We start from the raw sequence: 21263 nt of genomic DNA on the forward strand, positions 1-21263 counted from the left end.
ATGTTCTCTCTCTCTCTCTCCTACGCATAAAAGGAGCCTCTCTCTCTCTCTCACGTGTGGCTGAAAGGAAGACGTCCTAGGGCAAGGAAGACGCAGAAAGGAGGATGCTAGGGAAGCAGGTCATCTCTTTGATCAACGTTGAACAAGCGTTGGCCTTCTAGAAGTGCGGATTGGGTGTGGTTGCCTCTCCTTGGCAGGCCACAAATTTTGGCATGAAAATAGAGGTTATTTGACCTCTGGTTTGACCGGTGTTGACTGCCATAGTTTAGCGCTGAAAGTTGACTTCAGAAATCTGCAAATTGACTGAACTTTTGGGGCTGTTCAAGCGCTGTTTCTTCAGGCTGTTCAAGGACAAGTTGACTGGAAATTGACCAAGTATTTTAGAAGTCAATTTCAGCTAGTTTGACCAAGTTTGACTTTGCTGATCTAGGATTTGCAGCGGTTGGTATAAAATTACAGAATCTAGATTTTGTACTATTTTTCTCTGCTGAACTATTGAAGATAAAAGAAGATTTGATCGAAGGGTTTCCCTGCATTGGGGTTTGTCCCTGGCTAGCCGACACATCTTGTGTCTCTTGTCTTGGCTTGTTTTCTGCTGATCATTTAATGTTCTATCTGCACTTTACTTAATTTATATGTGATTGCTAATCTGTGGCTAATAAGAAGAAAAATAAGTAAACTGCTCTAAGCATAGAACATATCATAATTGAACACACCTGTATTGAAAAATTGTTAGTATTCACTGCTTCCATATGTTGTAGTTCTTGCTTGTGAATCTCTGACTCCCTTCTAGCATGATGTTGGGTAAAGATGCCATAGGTGAAGGTTAAAAATAGGCCAAGAGTAGAGTAATATGATGAAAAGCTTGCAGATCTATAATAGATCTGCCAACAAACAACCCAAAAACACAGATACAGGCAAGTCTGCTCATGACCACCTCAGAATTACTTAGATATATTCATAAATTGCGGGAAAAAAAATCGAATTCTCCTTCAATCTGCTTAAAAATAAAAATCAGCAGCTACAACATCCAGATATGCAAATTTGGGCACCAATATAGGAAAAACAGCTTTTGTCTGCTTCCAATTCATCTATACTACCAAAAAAATTGAGAATTAAGATGATTTTGGCAATAAATCAAATTTTATTGCACTTTGCTGAGAAATCCTGTGTGATTGTGCATGATTCCATACAATTGTACCACTGTACCATACAGCTGTTCCATATGACAGATGGGAAAGGAGGCTTAAACAACAGCTGAAAATCGTTGTATAGTGGCTGAAAATTAAAAAAAATTGACCTTGTTTCCAAATGGACCTAAATGGTGCCTGGTTTCAGTGAAAGTCTTTTTGGCTCTTCATTGTGCTATGCTAGCAATCCCTCTATCCATCTTTTCGCTTTCAGACTCCATGGCTCTAGTTTAGCTTTGATACCATATTATGTAAAACGAGCACATAAACGAACCATTATAACTCGAAAGAGTTGTCCCTATTATTTTTCTAATGAGAAAGCAAAAGCTTTGTTATATAGGATTACAAGCAAGTTGAGTCAATCCACTTTGTGGATGTGGTGTTGACTGAGAAGCACAATAAAGTGAAGTAAAACATAAAATAAACTAGAGTCAATTTGACTTTATTAATGCCCCATTCTAATATCGAATTGACCAATATAAGCTAAAAGATAGTTTGAGCAATTCTGAAAGCTGAGTAATGGAAAATGAAATTAAGAGGCAGTGTTAGACATTGTCAGGCATATATAATTTAAGAACACTGAATGTGATGTGTTTAGACATTGTCATGCATATTTAATTTAAGAATAATGAATGTGATGTGTCTAAGAGAGAGGCACGTTTAAGTTATAAATCAAATGTTTAATGCAATAAAGTGAGAAACGTTTAAGTTTTGTTAAATTAACAATAATAATGAAACTTGCTTGACACATTCGTACTCTCCACCTTTGTATGTCATTTCTGAGCATAATGATAGAATACAATATCTCTCTTTCCATCTCTTTTTGTTAAAATAATATGCTTGTATTGATAAATAAAACCCCCACTAGTCAACTCTACGAAAGAGAGTCTGAACCAGGAGAGTTTGACTCTGCAGAATGCTCTACATTCTCAATGTACATCGTACATTATACAGCTTACGTCGTTTTAGGGTTGTTAGAACCATAGCCTTAGAAATAGAAACTAATTCCTATCCTGAGGTCTCGTGAACCAACTCACACTATTCTAAGATTCTTCATTATCTTCAACACTCCCCCTTAATGGAGAAGGGGTTCACAAATATGCCTAACATCTCCCTAAACATTTCAAACTTAATTTTTCCAAGAGGCTTAGTGAAAATGTCTGCAACATTATCACATGTTTTACAATATACAAGATGAATTTCTTTTGATTGTACTCTCTCTCGGACAAAGTGGAATTGTGTATCAATGTGTTTAGTGTTCTTGTGAAACACCAGATTATTAGCAAGTTTGATTGAACTCTGGTTGTCGCATCTGATTGTTGTTGCATATTTCTGTTCTTCCCTGACAACTTGGAGAAGTCTCCGCAACCAAATTGCCTCACATGTTGCTGCAGACATAGCTTGATACTCTGCTTCCACTGAAGACAAGGAAACTATGCTCTGTTTCTTGCTGCTCCATGTAATCACCTCAGATCCAATGCTGAATGCATACCCTGTTATGGATCTGCGGTCGTCTACATTTCTAGCCTAGTCGGAATATGTAAATCTTGTCAATCTAACATCAGAGGAGTCAGTATAAATAATACCATAGTCTACAGTTCCTTGTAGATACCTTAAAACACATTTTGGTGCATTCCCATGACTCTCAAGTGGTTTGGACATGTATTGACTTAGCACACTGACTGCATAAGCCAAATCTAGTCTAGTAGTGGTCAGGTAGATTAAGCTCCCAACCAGCTGTCTATAAAGTGTCGCATCTGCCTCTTTGGAGCCATCCTCACTCTGAAGTTTAATGTTCTGCGTACTGTTGCAGCCTTACACTGATCCATCCTGAATTTTTCCAGTAGACCTTTGACATACTTAATCTGGGACAAAAAAGTTTGTCCTGAATCTCTCCAGATCTCAAGACCCAAACAATATTTGAATTCACCAAGGTCTTTCATTTCGAACACCTGTAACATTTGTTGCTTGATTTCTTTGATTAGAGCAATAACATCACCTGTAATCAGTGTTTTTAAAACCGGAACCGGTGACCGGACCGGTCCACCTAATGAACCGGTTTACCGACCAGAACCGGTCTAACCGGGACTGGTTTGGTCTAAACGAACCGGTTTTTAAAAAATACATTAAATAATTAATTTTTAATGAAACAAAACTATTTTTAAGATGTAAAACCATGATTCCAAGCCAATAGAGACAAAATATGCAAAGTTTGCTCATTTATATACCATGCAAAGGTGAATATATCAAAATGGCACCGAGTGCAATACATATCATCGACAAAATAGCAAAATACATAAGAAATGAGGCTCTAAATGGCCTATAAAGTCCAAAAACAATGCTGCAAGCTATGAGGCCATTGGCCTACTACAAGTCTACAGTGTACACATGATCAATCATCAAGTCCATCACCACTACTAGACACAGGATCATCATCAGGAGCTACATAGACATCATCTGGTTCAGAGTCTGAGGATGCCTCTGCCTCATCTGCAACATCAGTATCAATGCCACCAATGACAATAGAAGTGGACCTAATGGAAGCACGAGTTTTTCGACCTGCACGACTAGTGCCTTCCATTGGTTCCTTGCCTTTCCTTGATGCCGCTACTGATCCTGGTTCTGATGCCGCCACATAATCTGCCTCATCCTCCGCTAAAGCCATGTCGATATCAAAATCAGCCTCAAACACAGGATCTTCAGTCTCCTCCACCCATTCTGATGTTGGATCAATATCGTCCAACACAATGGGATCTAGATCAGGTGATTTGCTCATCATTTGGTTCCTCCTCAGTCGAAGGTTGTATTGCACAAAAACAAGATCATTTAACCGTTTTTGTTCCAAACGGTTTCTCTTCTTCGTGTGTATGCGCTCAAAAACAGACCAATTGCGCTCACAACCTGAAGCACTGCAAGTTTGACTGAGGACTCTAATTGCAAACCTTTGCAATTGAGGACACTAGCCACCAAATGACTCCCACCAATGTGCTGCAAAGAAAAAGACAATAATTAGTAACTTAGCTTATAATTTGAATTGTAAAGAACGTAAACAATTTTAACTTGAAATGAAAAACAAAATGGAAATTGGAATTGCTTACCTGGTTGGTCCACATCTCTTGCCATCTTTGCCAAGTTTTTGCCAAAAGTACCACTTGCTTGATTGAAAATAGTAAGCTGTCTATGTATATCCAACTGGTCTACATGGTTAGGGACCATGCGCTCCAAGCAATCAATCAATCCAGCTCTGACCTCCCCATCATGCTGATCTCCTAGCCGATTTTTATAGTGATACCTTGGGTTCAAAAAATACCCGGCTGCATGTATAGGACGATGGAGTTGATTGTTCCATCTGTTATCAATGATCTCCCATATACGGCCATATTTAGCTAACCTGTCATTGTAAGCTGCCCGTATCTGCTCCTTTGCCTGATCCATAGCTTCATAAATGTAGCCCATGGCCAATCTTTCCCCATCCACCAACCTTAGCACCTTAACAAGGGGCTCGGTAATTTTCACAAGCTCTATAGACCTTTTCCAAAAATAAGTGTCTAACACTTTCTTTTTGGTGTCTTTTCCATCTGGTCTACGAGCCCACCGAGATTCAGACCATTCATCAGAGGAAAACATTTTCTGCAAGTTTCTATGTTGACCATTGAGACATTGCAATGTGAGGAAGTGAGTTGCAAATCTCGTAATTGCAGGCCTAACAAGCTCTTTGCCTCCAGTGTGTTTCCTCATTAGGCTCAATACCCATGAGTGGTTGTAAATGTATTTTGTAATGCACTTGGCATGCTCTACAGTGTTTTTTACCCACTCCACCTTGCCTATATCCTCAAGCATGAGGTCTATGCAATGTGCAGCACATGGAGTCCAAAATATGGTGTTATATTTGGCCTCAAGCATCTTTCCAGCAAGAACATAGTTTGAGGCATTATCAGTGATGACCTGCACAACATGCTGCTCCCCAACTTCCTGAATAATGTTATCCAAAAGCTCAAATAGAAGGCTTGCATCCTTTACCCTATCAGATGCATCAACTGATTTCAAAAACATGGTTCCTTGAGGGCAAGAAACAAGGAAATTAATGATAGTGCGGTTCTTTCCATCGGTCCATCCATCTGACATAATGGAACAACCTGTTTTGACCCATGACTCTCTAAACTCAGCCAAATACTCATCAATGGAAGATATCTCTTTTTGCAAAAGAGCTCCCCTCAAGTCATGCATACTAGGGCCTTTGAAGCCCTTTCCTGCAGCTATAACAGAGTCCCACATAGCTTGGTAATAAGGTGAGCGAGCAACATTAAATGGGATATCTGAATCATACCACCATCTAGCAATGTATTGGTGAGAAGTTTCTTTGCATTGTTTTTTCCAATGCTGATCCAAAGTGGGTTGAGAACTTGGCTGGGAGGAAGTGGGATTAGATTTAGAAGAGGCAATGTTGGCAGAAGATGAGAAATAACTTTGGATGTTTGGTCTCTTTGCTCCTTTTGATGGTTGGCCAACTCCAACAGAAGGATGAACATAGTGAAAGGGGTCATTGGTGGAAGGGATAGAAGTGGAGTCTTGAATCTCATAATCATCATACCCACTCTCTTTCATAAGATTCATGGCTTCCATTAATTCCCTCTTCCTTGCAATTTCATCTTGGATGGCCTTCTCCCTAGCCTTATCCTCATAAAATTTTTCAAGCTTGGCAATGTATTCTGCCCTAATAGGACCTAACAGTTCTTTTGGTGCATCACATGGCTTTACTTGGCCTCTTACCCCAGCCAAGTGTTGTTTCAACCTAAGAATACCCCCACCTCCAATAGATTTATGGCATAATTTTCATATCATTTTTCCCTCAATTACATCACAATGAACCCATGCACTGTCCTTTCCTTTTGGAGCCATGTTTGCTTGAAATAATAACAATTTGCAAAGAAATCTGCCATTTAAAAAAAAAATTGCAGCTAAGGAACATGGAAAACCAATGATAAATGTAGGAAAAAAAATGCACATGCAAGCTACAAAAATTGATAGCATAGAGCTAGAGAGTTCATAGGCTTAGCATAGATGATAGATCATTGAAGTGAGAAGTTTATAGCACAAAAAAATAATTCATGGACAGCAGACCCAAATGAGGAATTATCAAGTGCAAATCCTTACCTGGAAATGCAAAGTAGCTCCCTTAGCCTCCTCTTGATGATGGCAACTCCACTGACAGCTACACACTATCTCCAAAATAGCTCCAACTCCAACTCCAAGATGACTACTTCAGCAAAAACTCCACACTCTCCAAGCTCACAAACAAACTCACAAACACTCACAAACACTCCAAATCAGTTGTGTGAGACAAATGAGAGTGAGAGGGGTGTCTTATAGCAAGTGTGAGGGTGTTTTTGGAGGGAAAATCCCTTTCCCTCACCCCCAAAACCCCTAAACCGCCCTCATTTCCAAAAAACCGCTGCGCTTTTTGCTTGACCGGCGGCCTGTCCATAAACCGGCCGGTTTAGGACGGAACCGGCCGGTTAGCAATAAACCGGCCGGTTCCGCCCTAAACCGGCCGGTTTTTACCGGTTAGGGCATATTTCCGGGCAAATGGTGCTTTAAACCGGGTTTTTCCACCGGTTCCGACCGGCCAGCCTTCCAACCGGCCGGTTAGGCCGGTAACCGGTTTTTTCCACCGGTTTTTAAAACTATGCCTGTAATAATTAAATCATCTACATACAAAGAAATCAACACTATGCGCCCTTTTCATCTTTCATGATATACAAATTACGGTCATTTACTTCTGTTGTAGCCAAGTTGCAGAGAAAATGAATCAATCTTTTCATAATAGGACCTGGGTGCTTGCTTTAGTCCATATAGAGCTTTCTTTAATCTACAGGCTAAATGTTCTTTCCCTTTCTGGAAAAACCCCTCAGGTTGCTTTAAATAAACTTCCTCTTTCAATTCCCCATTTAAAAATGCAGATTTTACATCTAGTTGGTGAATTATCCAATGTTTCTTAGTAGCTAAAGCAATCAACATTATGATAGTATTTAGTTTTGCTACGAGGGCAAAGGTTTCTTTATAGTCAATGCCTTCTTTTTGTGAATGCCCCTTTGCTACCAATCTAGCTTTTAATTTATCTATGGTTCCATCTGCATTAATCTTGGGTTTATATAACCATTTACAACCTATGGTTTGTTTCCCTTTAGGAAGTTCAACCACCTGCTAAGTGTTGTTCCTGATTATAGATTCATATTCCTGTTCCATAGTTGTTTTCCATTAACTACATTCATTTGCTGCCTTATAACTAGAAGGATCAACAACATTCATCATACTAGTTATAAAAGCATTTACTTGTATCTAGTAGGCAATTGAGTCTGCCTACCTAATCTTTTGAGTGATGGTGTAGCTTCTAACCCATTATGAGTTTCCTTTGCTGGACTAGGCTTGATTGCTGCATCTGAATTCTCTTCTTCTGCCTTTGCCTGTTGATCCTGGTTGTTTCTTGTTTCTTCACTTTCTTCCACCAAGAATGGAATATCCCATTCCTCATTGTGCTTATCAAATTCTTCATGAACATGCTCATGGAATATGACATCTCTATTAACAAAAATCTTGTGAGTAGAGGGAATTTAATCTATAAGCTTTATATTGTGAACAATACCCTACAAAAGTACATTCGATGGCTTTTGAATCTAGTTTTTTTCTGTCTTCCTTTAGAATGTGGGCAAATGCTTTTGACCCAAACACTCTTAGATGTTTACTGCAGGCTTAAATCCATATAATGCTTCATAAGGAGTTTTAAACTCAAGACTCTTTGTAGGACTTTTATTTTTCAAATAAACTGCAGTATTCAATGCTTCAGCCCAAAAACCATTCGAAAGATCCTTACCTTTCAACATGCTCCTAGCACATTCCACCAATATTCTGTTCTTTCTTTCCGTTACTCTGTTCTGCTGAGGAGTATGGGGTACTGTGAATTGCTGTAATATCCCATGGTCTTTACAATACTTGATAAGTTCATCCTTCTTGTATTCTCCCCCTTGATCGGAGCAAAAAATTTTTATGTGCTTCCCTGTTTGCTTTTCAATCATGTTTCTGAACTGCTTAAAGTATTCAAATGTGTGACTTTTCTTACTCAAAAAATATATGCAAGAAAACTTTGTGTAGTCATCAACAAATGGTAAAAAATACAGTGCACCTCCTAATGACTTTGTTTGCATGGGTCCACAAAGATCTGTCTGTACCAAGTCAAGTATGTCTCTCTGTTTCCTTTCTACTCGAACAAGGAATTCTTCTCTATGCATCTTTCCTAATGTACAGGCATCACAATCATTATGCACTTGTTTTAATATAGGAAGATCTCTTACCATTTCCTTTTTCTGCAGTAACAAAAAATCGTTGTAGTTGATATGACCAAATCTCTGATGCCACAACTCTTATGTATTCAAACTTGCTGCTGTCAAAGCTCGCACTGGTGCTGGTCTCACATCCAATTTGTACAGACCTCCTGTTTGAATTCCTGAAGAAATAGTCTTCATGCCATCCAACAGATCTTTAATATAACAGTTCGATTTAAAAAATTCAACTTTGAGATATTGATCTGTAATCACGGATACAAAAATCAAATTCTTTATCACACCGGGAACATACATGACATTATGAATATGTCTTACAGTACCATCAGGTAAAATGACGAAAATTTTCCCACACCCTTTGATCTGATGACTTCTATCATCACCAAGGTAGATTTGTGCTCTGTCGTTGATTTCTTTAAAATCTTCGAACCATTGTCTATTTCCCATCATATGTGTGGATGCTCCTGAATCTACATACCAGATGTCTGCATCAACATTCTCATCAAATTTTGCCATGAACAATCTGAAGTTCTGCACATGATTATTATTTGCGAGATGACCTGCATGTCTTTTCTGCCTCTGCTGTTGTTCATGATATTTCTTCTTCCTGCACTCCTTAGCCATATGACCAATTTTTCCGCAATAAAAACATTTAATTTCAGAGTTGTTTCTATTCAGATGCATACCTTGAGTTTGATTTAGTTTTTTCTATGGGTTTCCTCCATTTTGTTGTTGCTGATTTCCTTTTCCTTTGAAGAAGTTATTCTTTGCCATCAACGCAAGATCTGCACTCTGGGGTTTCAGAGTCGATCTTCTTTCTTCTTCTTGCATTAATATTCTTGTCAGTTCTTCAAACTTTGGGATTTTCTCTCTCGCATTTATCCTAGTGATAAACATTTGGTCGTCATCAGTCACACCATTCATAGTAATTGTCACTAAATCTGTATCTGCAACTGTATCACCAATGTCTGCTAATTTGTTCTTCAGATCTTTGATCTTCGCTATGAAGGAAGCAACTGTTTCATTTTCCTCCATCTTTAGGGATAAAATATTGCTTTTCAGGAATAGGAGACGATTTGTATGCCTGATCTCATACAAATCCTTCAATATTCCCAAGATTTCGCTTGCTGATTTACATTCTCTGATATGTGGTATGATGCAGTCTTTCACTGACATCTTCAATAGTGTCCTTGCTTTACCTTCTCTCTTCTCCCAATCTAGGATCGATGTTGATCCAGCTGCTGGCTTCGGCTCATCCCCATTTGCAATCGTCCAGGCACTCTACGCTTCTAGCACAGTTTGCATCTTGAATTTCCAATTCCCATAATTGGAGCCATCAAGCTTGTTACGCTCATTCAAGTATGCTTCAATTATTTGATTATTTATCTTGACGATTCAAAAAATAAAAAAATCTTGACAGGAAAAAAAAATGTTAGATCTATCCCAGATCTTTATCAAAGACAATGTTTGATATACCAATCAGGTTTGCGGCCAGCCACAGCAGCAAGGCTCCTCCACGCTTCCACTGTGCAGATCTCTTCCACGACAGTTCGATCTCTGCACGTGGATTCCTTCTTAGGCTGATCCCTTGCTGTGATCCACGCCAATCCATAGCAACGATGAATAAAAAAAAATTGTGGATCAGGGAATAGCCTCCACCACACTGCGTGGGCCCAAATTTATTTCTGCTGTGTCATCTCCACACTGTTTGGATGCAACCAAGTGTTACGCAGCCCTACTTGGGACTTGAATGCCGCCTCCTCGCGGCCTGAATGCCTCCACGCTGCTGCTGCGTTTCGCTCAGCCTCAGTGGGTGCGATTTTCCACCGAACATTTGTGCCGTTCAACCAATTAGTCGTGCTGGTATCACCAAGGAAAAATGCGTAAGTTCACTACTGAGATCGACGCGATTTTATTGCTGATATACGCACTTCGACGCGATTTTGTTGCCAAACTATGCGCTGTTTTGGACTCAGGCGTGCTGACCTCTCACCACTCAGCGAACAGATTTCTCAGCGCTGTCGCTCTGATACCATGTTAAAATAAGATGCTTGTATTGATAAATAAAACACCCACTGGTCAGTTTTATGAAAGAGAGTTTGAACCAGGAGAGTCTGGCTATGCAGAACGCTTTGCATTCTCAATGTATATCACACATTATATAGCTTACATAGTTTTAGGGTTGTTAGAACCATACCCTTAGAAATAGAAACTAATTCTTATCCTGAGGTGTCGTGAACCAACTCACACTATTCTATGATTCTCCGTTATATTCATCATTTTTTTCTTTTTACATATTCTACTTAGTTTAGTTTAACAATATTTCTTATAGAAGAATGCTGAAATTACACTAGGATGCTAAAAATACATGACTAAAGCTACAATGTCCTGTTTGTGAAAATTACATAATAATGATGAGAAAGCTTATGAAAACCTATAATTGATGTCTCTCTGTCACCAGATTTTGTTCAGGCCTAGGCTACATGTTTGCTGTTAGGAGATCTGATTCTAGTTGCTAGTCCCATTGTCCTTATTTTTGGGATATTTAATATATATGTTTTTTAAATCGTCTTATCTCTCTTTCACTGAAGTACCCTGTGGAGCAAGCTACCGGAGGAAATGAAGATGTGAAATGTTGAAATGGCAAACATTATATGCAAAACATCAAGGAAGCAACCTCATTTTAGCAGTCATTTGGGTTATTTCAACCAAGTCTGCACGCAAATGAGAGAGATTTCGCTCACTTCTTTCTCGAGTGGACTTGACTACAAATTTATTAACCTGAAAGACCAACTTTCAATTTCGTTTTTTTTTTTTTTTTTATATTTTAACATCCTATTCTTGCAATATTTCATCCTAGGTCTACGAGGTGTTAGAATGGAAACAGAACAGCCAAGAATGGTAAACATTACATATTGAGGATTATAACATGGTGAAGAAAGTAAAATATGAAAATTTACAAAGAACCTAGGAAAATAAACAAACCCTGTTGATGGAGGCAGCTTGCCCAATGACATCTTATTTAACAATAATTCAGTGCTTTCATGAGATCTCATCTGTTCTTTGTCATCATTTTACTTGACATGTTCTCATAAATGAAACCTCGTTCATTAAGAATATCGCATATCTTTTCTATAATTAAAGTCATGACTGCCAAGGAATGTTTAACTATAATATACAGATTATAGCCTATTATTCTTCTGTCTCAACCTAAGTCACTGGATTCGTCCTAAACCCCCTGCGAATCCGACACGATTCGGTTCGGATTCGTGTCCAAATCACAGGACACGTCGTGTCCGTTTCGGACACGCCGTGTCCGAGGGCGTGTCGTGATTTTCAGAAGCGTGTCGCGATTTTGGGACACGTGTCCTATTTCCAGGACTCGCTAAGCTCAGTGCGGGAAAGAAAAGGGTGTGTTTGCTCATTAATATTTTCATTTGGCAAGTGATTTGTGCTGTTGCAGCAAGGAGTAGAGCATTTTGGCAGCTTCATGATTAAGTCTAGGCCCTAGTATTGATACGCTATTCATGGTAATGTTAAATTCTTAAAGTAAAAGTGACATTCTCCTTAATCTTCATTTTCATCTTTTTACCTAAATTTTTAACATTACCATGAAATGACTCAGGATGTTTGAGAGTGGTTCCGGCCTCATTGGATTTCATATGGAGAAAGTAGAATTTTAGATTTCATTCAAAATCCAGCGGACTTATCAGTTTTTCAGGATTTTAAGATTGGGGGATTGCAATGTTTCCTTTGAATTTTGTCATGTATTAGGGTATGGAACTCGTATTTAATCAAGAGCACCAAACCAAGAGCTTTTGAATATGTCGCTCCCGCTCCCAAGTAACACTGTTCCTGATGATATGGGTCTGGACACCACTGTTGAGTTGGCATTGGCCAACATGGATCTCAATGATCCAGTGCTAGAGCTTTGTTAGATTTGATGACTTAGAGGGGTCAACCTCCATACCAGCAGATGCAGAGGCGACTATGGATACAGGGGAGGAGGAGGATGCAGAGGAGCGCAGTGGGGACCATGATGATGGGGACAGTGATAATGATTCTGATGTTGATTGATGCCTTGAGGCTTGTATACCTGTAGTTGTTTTATATTTTCTATTTCTATTTGCCATTGGCATTGCACCAACACTATCTACGTAACACATTTTGATTTGATGACTTAATGAGAAAACTACAGTTGTCTTAAAATTTGTGTAAGAAATATGATAATATCTAATTTTTAATATATATATATATATATATAATGTAACGAATAAAATATATAAATAATATAAATATAATGTAAAAGATAATAATCATAAATAATAGTTAAGTTAAGCTAATAATTAGGTTGAAGAGGCATGTCTAATAGGACATGACTCTTCATGAAGAGACGCTTGCGTGATATATAATATATAAGCAAGCCTCTTATTCTCATTGTAAATCATTATCATCATTCTTATTCTTATTCACGTATTTAATATAATATTTATATCCTTAATGGATAATTTGATATTCCAAGTTTTCTGGAATAATTAATCTTAAGAAGGAACTTTGTTCGCTTCATTTGAACTTTGTTCGCTTCATTTGGTATCAGAGCCACGTTTGGCTGATCACCAAGCCTTTGGCTATCAACCTATCATCAACCTTGTTGCTGTCATAATTGAACGGATACAAAATCTCATACCAAGTATATTTAAAGCTTTTTACTTGGAGAAGCCAGTCGTTTTAAAAACAACCCATGGTATTTTAAAAGTTAAAGGAAAAAAATGAAAAACAAAAAACAAAAGGAATACGTTTTACTTTTTAAAAACAACCCATGGTAATTGCCCATGGTATTTTAAAAGTTAAAGAAACAAGAATACAAAAGCTCTTACGTGAAAGGTAAATATTACTTTTTACAGGAGGTTTTAAAAACAACACATGGTAATAACACATGGTATTTTAAAAGTAAAAGATATTTTGATAACATTGGAGAAAAAAAGTGTGATCTAAATAATTTTAATCGTTCAAATCTAAAGATTGTGACTTTACCAAGAGTCACTTCTCCTCCAAATTTTCCGAGAAAAAAATATTATTATAATTATAAAAAAGGATACTATATAAGCCTTATATAGTTACATATAAAAGGAAAAGTGGGTCTCAAAAAAGTATATATAAATTTTATATAATTATAAAGTATATATAAATTTTATATAATTATAATTTTATAATATATATAAATTATTATTATATAAATTTTTTATTAAAAGAGCGAACCAAAAAAAGAAGAAGAGGAGAATATTTGAAAAATATATATAGGAGAAATAAGTGATATTTTATAATAAAAATAGCTCCAGTTGACATATTGTTTACGTGAAAACATCAAGGAAAAAATGGAGACTAGTAATGAAAGGTTTCCTGAAACCTGTAGTACATGTGTTCGCACACTATTTAACATCAAAGGATCACTCGCAGGAAGAGACATCATAATCTCTATCAGTCCTACTGAAAGAAGTAATTATGTTAGTCCTAAATGTGCTAATCAATTGGTGATTCCTGAATCAAATATATTTGAAACAATTTTTTTGGCAAACAATACGATATAAGCAATTTACTCCTAAATATTGGAGATTATACTTTTACCTCACAATTCACCGTGCAAACCGTATCTTTTAACGATAGTGACATTGTTTTGAGATCACCATGGATGAAAACTCTAGGTTCCTTTATTCTAAATATTAAGAAAAAGTTTTTAACATTTTCTTACAAGAAGAAGAAATTAACGCTCCAAGATGTTACACTGAAACCTAATTCAGTAACGCCAGAAGATATGTCGGATATTTCAAAAGTAATTTCTCAAGAAGGTAAAAAAGTATTACAAAATATGCAAAATGAAATTGACAAAATCACTATTGACAAAAATGAAGAAGTTTCTCGACTTAAAAACCATAGTGAAAAATTGCTGACACAAATTAAGATACTAAAGAAGGATAAGAAGTCATTAGAAAACTAGGTACAACAACTTATCAAGAAGGAAGCATCAAATGTAGGAATTCAAGTTGATAACAAAACAACACATACTGATTCAATGAATGTCACAACTCAGGAAGGAGACAAGCAAGTTGAAGAAAAGATGCGCGTGGATGTTGCAACTCAAATGATGAACATCCTCAATGAATGTTTCATAACAAACTCAACATCTTCGCCAGAAGAAAATATAAAAATTGTCGCATGCCCAGTAAGGAAAAATCAAACAAAAAAGGTTCCATATCGGCATCCGAATCATGAGAACAGACGAATCAACCATGCTACATATTTGAACAAGTCAGAACCGAAACAACAAACTGATGTTCCGGATAATAGTGATGTAATCTCAATCCAGTCTTATGCTAACAAGTCGTCACAAAATTCCAGTGATCAGAATGCTATACAGAAGATTAATCTGGGATGGTCTGATCCCTTCTGGGTGCGACAATTTTGTTTGTCACGAAGAAGATCATATCAGCTTGTATCGACGAGGATGACTATTCCAAAACAGAAAGGCTTTCAAAGCCGAAAAAGAGAACAAGCTTTTTTTTCATCGACAAGCTTTGAGGACAAAGCTTTTTGAGGAAGGAGGCAATGTAACGAATAAAATATATAAATAATATAAATATAATGTAAAAGATAATAATCATAAATAATAGTTAAGTTAAGCTAATAATTAGGTTGAAGAGGCATGACTAATAGGACATGACTCTTCATGAAGAGACGCTTGCGTGATATATAAGCAAGCCTCTTATTCTCATTGTAAATCATTATCATCATCATCCATTTCATCCTCTTCAAAATGTTTAAACATGTGAACAATCCTTTCTACTATATACAAACTTCCTTCAAGGGCTTCAGAATTATACCGCCTCTCTGCTTTGGCTTCAACAAGTTGTCCCTCGCTAAGATCTTTGGTGTCTTCTGATCTATCGATTTCTCTAGCGATGCAGATAAGTATAGCACTAACCAGCACTTGCGAGCGAATTGGATGATTGAAGGATGATGTTCTGATCCAGGTTGTCTGCAGAATAGAAATCACGTAATACAAGTCTTCACTGCTGATATCCTTGGCAAGCGTTCTAGAAAATTTATTTGTAGCAATTTGAGGACCAACGTGTGAAAAAACATCTTCGCTTAATTCTCTTCCAAGGATTTCCTCAGCCTGGGCATTCATCTCATAAAATACTTTAAAAAAGATTCGCAACATAAGGGATTCGATTTTTGAATTACCTTCGTCATTCATATAAATGTTCCCTATCATTCTATAATAGGATACAATCACTGCATATTCATGGTATTTTTCGTCAGGATTGCTTTCTACACTATGGATGTCCAACGGTTTCAGCCCTACAACATCAATTGCCCTGGTGATTTCCTTACACACATCCCATGCAATTTCTTTAGTTTCCTGTTCTGTTGTATTCCTGTGCATAAGCAGAATCATTTGAACAATGGATTTGTGTAAATATCTAATGCCATGTAAAGATCTGAACGTTTCAATGTTCTTAGAATGAAACTGACAAAAGAAGCGCAGTAGGTTAATTTGTTTCCATATATCCAAACACTCGTTTGGGGTTTTATCCTTTTTAGATAGAGATTTATTCAGTTTATCCAAAAATGGCTTCATATCTCTCTGTCCCAAAATTTTTGTATAGTCTTCAATTACATCTAGCTCTGCACCTCTCCCACCAGATAATTTCTGAAGTTTTATGTAGTCTTCCATTTCCTGCCTCAATTCTCTTTGGGAAATAGCACTTCGAGCATTGAACCATTGTTGAGTCATTGGGTTCTGTGCATGAGATTTGGTTTCCCATATGGTCTCTAAAATTTTTCTATCATACAGACTTTGAGTGGGATCTTGGTCCAGCGGTAACCGAACGGGATCGTAAGCAAACTCATACGTAATGACGTCCTTATATTTCTCTGGCACCATTTCATTGCTCACTGATAAAGCAACAAGGTTCATCTAGTTTTATCAGTAGCACACCAAACAATACAATATACACCTGAAATCCCTGGCACTTCGTTTTTTAGAAGTACTGCAAACTGTTATAGAGAAGAAGAAAGTCGAATAAAAATCCTCGTGAGTTTCTGGTTATGTGCCAAAATAAGTGATCTGATATATATATTTTTAATAAAATAATAATTGATCTGTTATATATCCGGGGGTCAGCGTGTCCGAATCCGACACCACAAATCTCGAATCCTACGTGTCCCGAAGCCCCGTGTCAGGTGACTTAGGTCTCAACTTAAATTCCATGATCTAAATTACTGATATTAGTAGCTGGTGGCATTTTTTTGAGGATGATTTTGGGAGTTTTTCCGTCCCCCTGGGTAATTGTTGTGCAGAATTTCCTGCACTTACCCAGAATTTTTGGATAGTACGCGGGCTCAACTGCTGACAACATAACTGGTCGATAGAACATGGGTACTCAACGGGAACGAATCCCTTGACCTACCGTGTTCACTGCTGAAACTTTCGGATCGGTTAACAAGTTGGATGTATATAATAATATATGTTTATCTTCTGTAAACATTTTGTATGTGTTTTCAAGAAACAGGATTTGTAATATGATCAAAAGTTTTCATTTCCAAGGATGTAGTATTGCAGATCATGCTGTTTAATTTTTAATTTTTTATAAACAGGGGGGAATTTTCCTATCTTTCTAAAAGTCAGATTTGTAACAGAACTAATTTTGTCCTTTCTAGGTCAAGTAAATTTATCCACTGCAAAGTCGTTTGATGCAAAATTGCTATAATTGCAGGCAAATGGACTTCCATCACAGCAAGTTGATGGCACAATCCTTGTTCAACAGCAGCCCATACAAGCTTCTGTGATTTTGCAACAGCAACAGCACCAACAACAGTCATCTCAGAATTTCCAACAGCAATCTCTGTTTCTCCAATCACAATAGAAATTTGGTATGCTTGGTATCTTAAAATGATTCGCAGCACAAGACGCAGTGCTATTAGTTTATCAGCATCGTGACCAAGCTTGTGTTTATTCTGTTTTCAGGATTAAGCATGTATCAGTATCTACATTTTTTCTTAGTGCTGGTCAATTCCTGTGTATTCTTATAGATATGATGTTCAAGATCCCAGCAAGGTTTAGCAAGGTATAGCCTTTTTGAAATATAATGTGTGACGGTCCTATAATTTAATGGGAAAGTAGGGGAAATTTATTCGGGCACTTGAGAATTTCACTTTGTATTTGAAGATTGAAAAAGTGTATTCGGTCCTCATTGGCATCCGCAATAGTAGTTAGAAATTTTATAGTCAATAATTTTCTGTTCGGGGCCTTTGTGAACATATTGACATGAAGATACAGGGTACGATATTACTTAATATCGGAGGTTCAAGAAACCAATATGACTATCTTCCTGCTGTCTTGCGTCAAACTATGTTTTGGAACCTCAAATAATTAATCTTAGCCTCCAAGTAGGTGCCATTTCTTACGGGTTGATAAATGTATTGACATGTTTTAGGAACGTACATGTGAAGCCTACTTAAATTTGGTTCCTATCGTAGTTGCTTGTGTCTTGACAAATGCAGTTGGTGCTTCCACTGAACGCCTATGAAAGTTATGTTAGAAAACCCTGTATGAGAACTTGTATTGAAAGGAAACACAGACAAGGTTTATCATGATATTCTATGCGTTTGATATTTATTATTTTCCAAAGTTTTGATTATGCTGAGAGTTACTTTCTATATCTCAGGTGGGCGAGATGTGTCCCCTCTGTAACTTGTTTGGGAATCTCTCTATATATAGTTTAAAATAAATAGAGTCTAGAGTCGCATAAAATTTTACAACCAAGTATTGAAGAGGTTGGATTGCTTACATCAGCATATGGTGGCTCAATATCAATGTTCCACCAAGACTCTGGGACGTGGAGATGCACAAGGAGTCGCACAAAGGGGACGTGTGAGTACCTTCAAATTGTAGCGAAATTTAGGGGAACGTCGGGGTATATAATTTTTGTTCCTTTTTAATATATATATATATATATATATATATATTTTTTTTTTTTTCAAATTCATATTCAATAATGAAAGCATAAATACAATGATACATAGATAATTGAATTAAATAATGAAATACATTGATCCATACTCATCATCCTTACTAATACATACATTATGCATCCATAGACTACAAGATTCAATAATGAAACCCATATTCATTATTCAACATTCTAGAATCTACATTGATTTAAAAATTAAATTCATCATTCTAGATTCTAAATTGATTTAAAATTAAAATTCATCATTCATCATTCTAAATTGATTTAAAATTAAAATTCACCATTCATCATTCTAGAATCTAACTAGTACTAAACAAAATAGGGTATAATAAATATTGAAATCTACATTGATTTAAAAATTAAATTCATCATTCATCATTCTAGATTCTAAATTGATTTAAAATTAAAATTCACCATTCATCATTCTAATTCTAAATTGATTTAAAATTAAAATGCATCATTCATTATTCTAGAATATAATTAATATTGAGAAAAATAGACTATAATAGATATTGAAATCTGAACACTATAATAGATACTGAAATCTGAACACTGGAATAGTAAATTGATATAGCTAAAACTCAAAAACAATGGAGTTATGTGTCTAAAAATCACTCTAAAGTACACAGAGCGCTTGATGCTCTTGATTAAATATTAATTCCATACCTTTGTACATGACAAAATGCAATGGAAACATTGCAATCCATCGAATCCTGAATTCTTGAAATTTTTTAAGTCTACTGGATTTTGAGTGAGATCTAAAATTCCACTTTCTTCATACGAAATCCAATGAGGTCGAAACCACTCTCAAACATCTTGAGTCATTTCATGGTAATGTTAAAAGTTGAAGTAAAATGATGAAAATGAAAGATAAAAGAAAATGTCATTCTCATGAATTGTATAGCATTAGTAGAGCAATATGGTCAAATACTAGGTTTCCCTTGTCATAAATCATTGTTTACAAGCAAATTTGAGGGGGGACGTATAGCCCATTTTGAGGGGGTGTCCCTCTTTTGCGGAGTCACGTCCCCACATTAGGGTAACGTGCCCCCCTGTCTCCCTGCGTCTACCCTTAAGGGGGATGTGGGGAAACGTTTCCCCAGACATCCTCTCACCCTGGGTGCCTGGGGTGCGAGGGGTGTGTGCACCCAACCTTGGGGGATGCGTCCCCGTGGAACACTGCTCAACATGATATATCGTAGTATCATTAACAACAGTCTTAAAAAATGATCCAAATGGGATCACTATAATAAAATAATTCAGCATAGACCCATTTTGACTTTGAATTTATAAAGCTAATTTGTAAGTGTTGAGAAGAATAATTTTTTTTTGAGGTGCAAACTTTTTTTGAGTGAAAATTTTGAGGAAATGTTTGCAACTAAAGGGATTCGGTTCTTTTTTATGCTTGCTAGATAGAGTTATGATGGATCTATGATAGAGAATATTGCATGCCTCTGGAAACTTGTAATTAATCTTTTTGAAATAGAGATATGGTGGTTGAAACTTTAAGTTTAGATAGAGATATTTAACAACCTTTTTCTTTTGAAATCATGCTCAATTAATATATGATCGAGATAAATAATAATCAGGGAGTTAAAAATATTCATGTTTCAATATTGTGGAATCTGTGTTTGAATATTTCATTGTTTCATGGGCCAGACCTTATAGGTTACACTCTATAATCAAAATAATAGTCATGTGATATGTTATATTTGGGTATCTTTGTTATTTTGTATCCCATCAAAAAACTTCTAATTAGAGCATGGGTGGGGGAGACCCTAAATGAATATGATGCGAGGAAAAAAATATAAAAGGCACAAATAGTTTATTCTTCTCAACTCCTAATTTGCGTGTTGAATGCTATTATAAAGCTTTGACAAAATCTAACCATCCATAATCACAACTATATACATGACTGATTAACTAATATGTATAGTGCAAAACTTTAGCTTGGTAACTTTTGTTATTCATATTGATTCGATATATTATCTAAAGTTCTCCATGATTAATCATTGATATAAATTAAAATTAAGGACAAGCAAAGATGATCCAAAATGTCTATTTAGCAGCAAGTTTGATATAACATAATGATATTAATACTTACATACTAGCAAAAAGAACAATGTTTTTAAGTTTCTCAGCAATGTTGACACGATTATTCTGATTAATAGTGCAACATTGATATGGTTATTGTGATTAATAATGTGATTGAAGATTTGATGAGGAGTTCACACAACACAGATTTGATGAATAGTTCACCCCTCTTGGGTTGCATCTCCTTGGTCTAGCTTCCAATGCTTGGGCCTCTCTATTATGCTCAAAATTATAACAAAAATGTGTTTACAATGCTCAAATGCCTCTGAAACCTGTCTCTATGAATTCATAATACTAAAAAATGACTATCTAGCCTCTTTTTGCGTCCAATTTGGATAAAAACTGAAGAAGTTATGACTTCTCCTAGTTCTACTATTTGTTCCACAAATTGCTCCAAAACTGACAGAGAGTTTCTGCTTCAAAATCTGCTAACCAAGCGAATATTTTGTCACATCACGCGCTACAAACTATCGGTTGTATCTCAAATCGCAATCGGCGTAAAAACCCGATGGATGGTCTTGTAAACAAAGTGGCGATTGTGCAATGCGATATCGGTTGACCCGACAAGAACTTACACTGTGGCCCATAAATGTATCACGTCCAGGAGC

The 21263-nt window shown here is 36.6% G+C and overlaps 2 protein-coding genes across 3 annotated transcripts in view; one reads left to right on the forward strand and one right to left on the reverse strand.

Annotated features, from left to right (window-relative positions):
* Window positions 1-18186, forward strand: part of LOC149222303 (putative histone-arginine methyltransferase CARM1) — a 381165-nt gene extending 362979 nt beyond the window's left edge. Inside the window, exons 15-16 of one of the 2 annotated variants that reach the window (XM_089385354.1) lie at window positions 17305-17461; window positions 17556-18186. In XM_089385354.1, coding sequence (XP_089241480.1) covers window positions 17305-17454 — 150 coding nt within the window. In that variant the 3' untranslated portion in view covers window positions 17455-17461; window positions 17556-18186. Of the gene's footprint in view, window positions 1-17304 lie in introns of both variants that reach the window. The other variant, XM_089385353.1, reaches the window with a different exon arrangement.
* Window positions 4097-6003, reverse strand: LOC149222305 (uncharacterized). Its single transcript, XM_089383075.1, has 2 exons — window positions 4289-6003; window positions 4097-4178 (listed from the first exon to the last, which is right to left on the reverse strand). Exons 1-2 carry the CDS (start codon window positions 5811-5813, stop codon window positions 4150-4152), a joined length of 1554 nt encoding a protein of 517 aa, XP_089239201.1. The 5' UTR covers window positions 5814-6003; the 3' UTR covers window positions 4097-4149.
* Window positions 18187-21263: the final 3077 nt, after the last annotated feature.

This window comes from Pinus tabuliformis, chromosome Q (assembly GCF_031772625.1).
Source record: "Pinus tabuliformis cultivar Carrire ecotype Pingquan chromosome Q, CPIR1, whole genome shotgun sequence".
NCBI lineage: Eukaryota > Viridiplantae > Streptophyta > Pinopsida > Pinales > Pinaceae > Pinus > Pinus tabuliformis.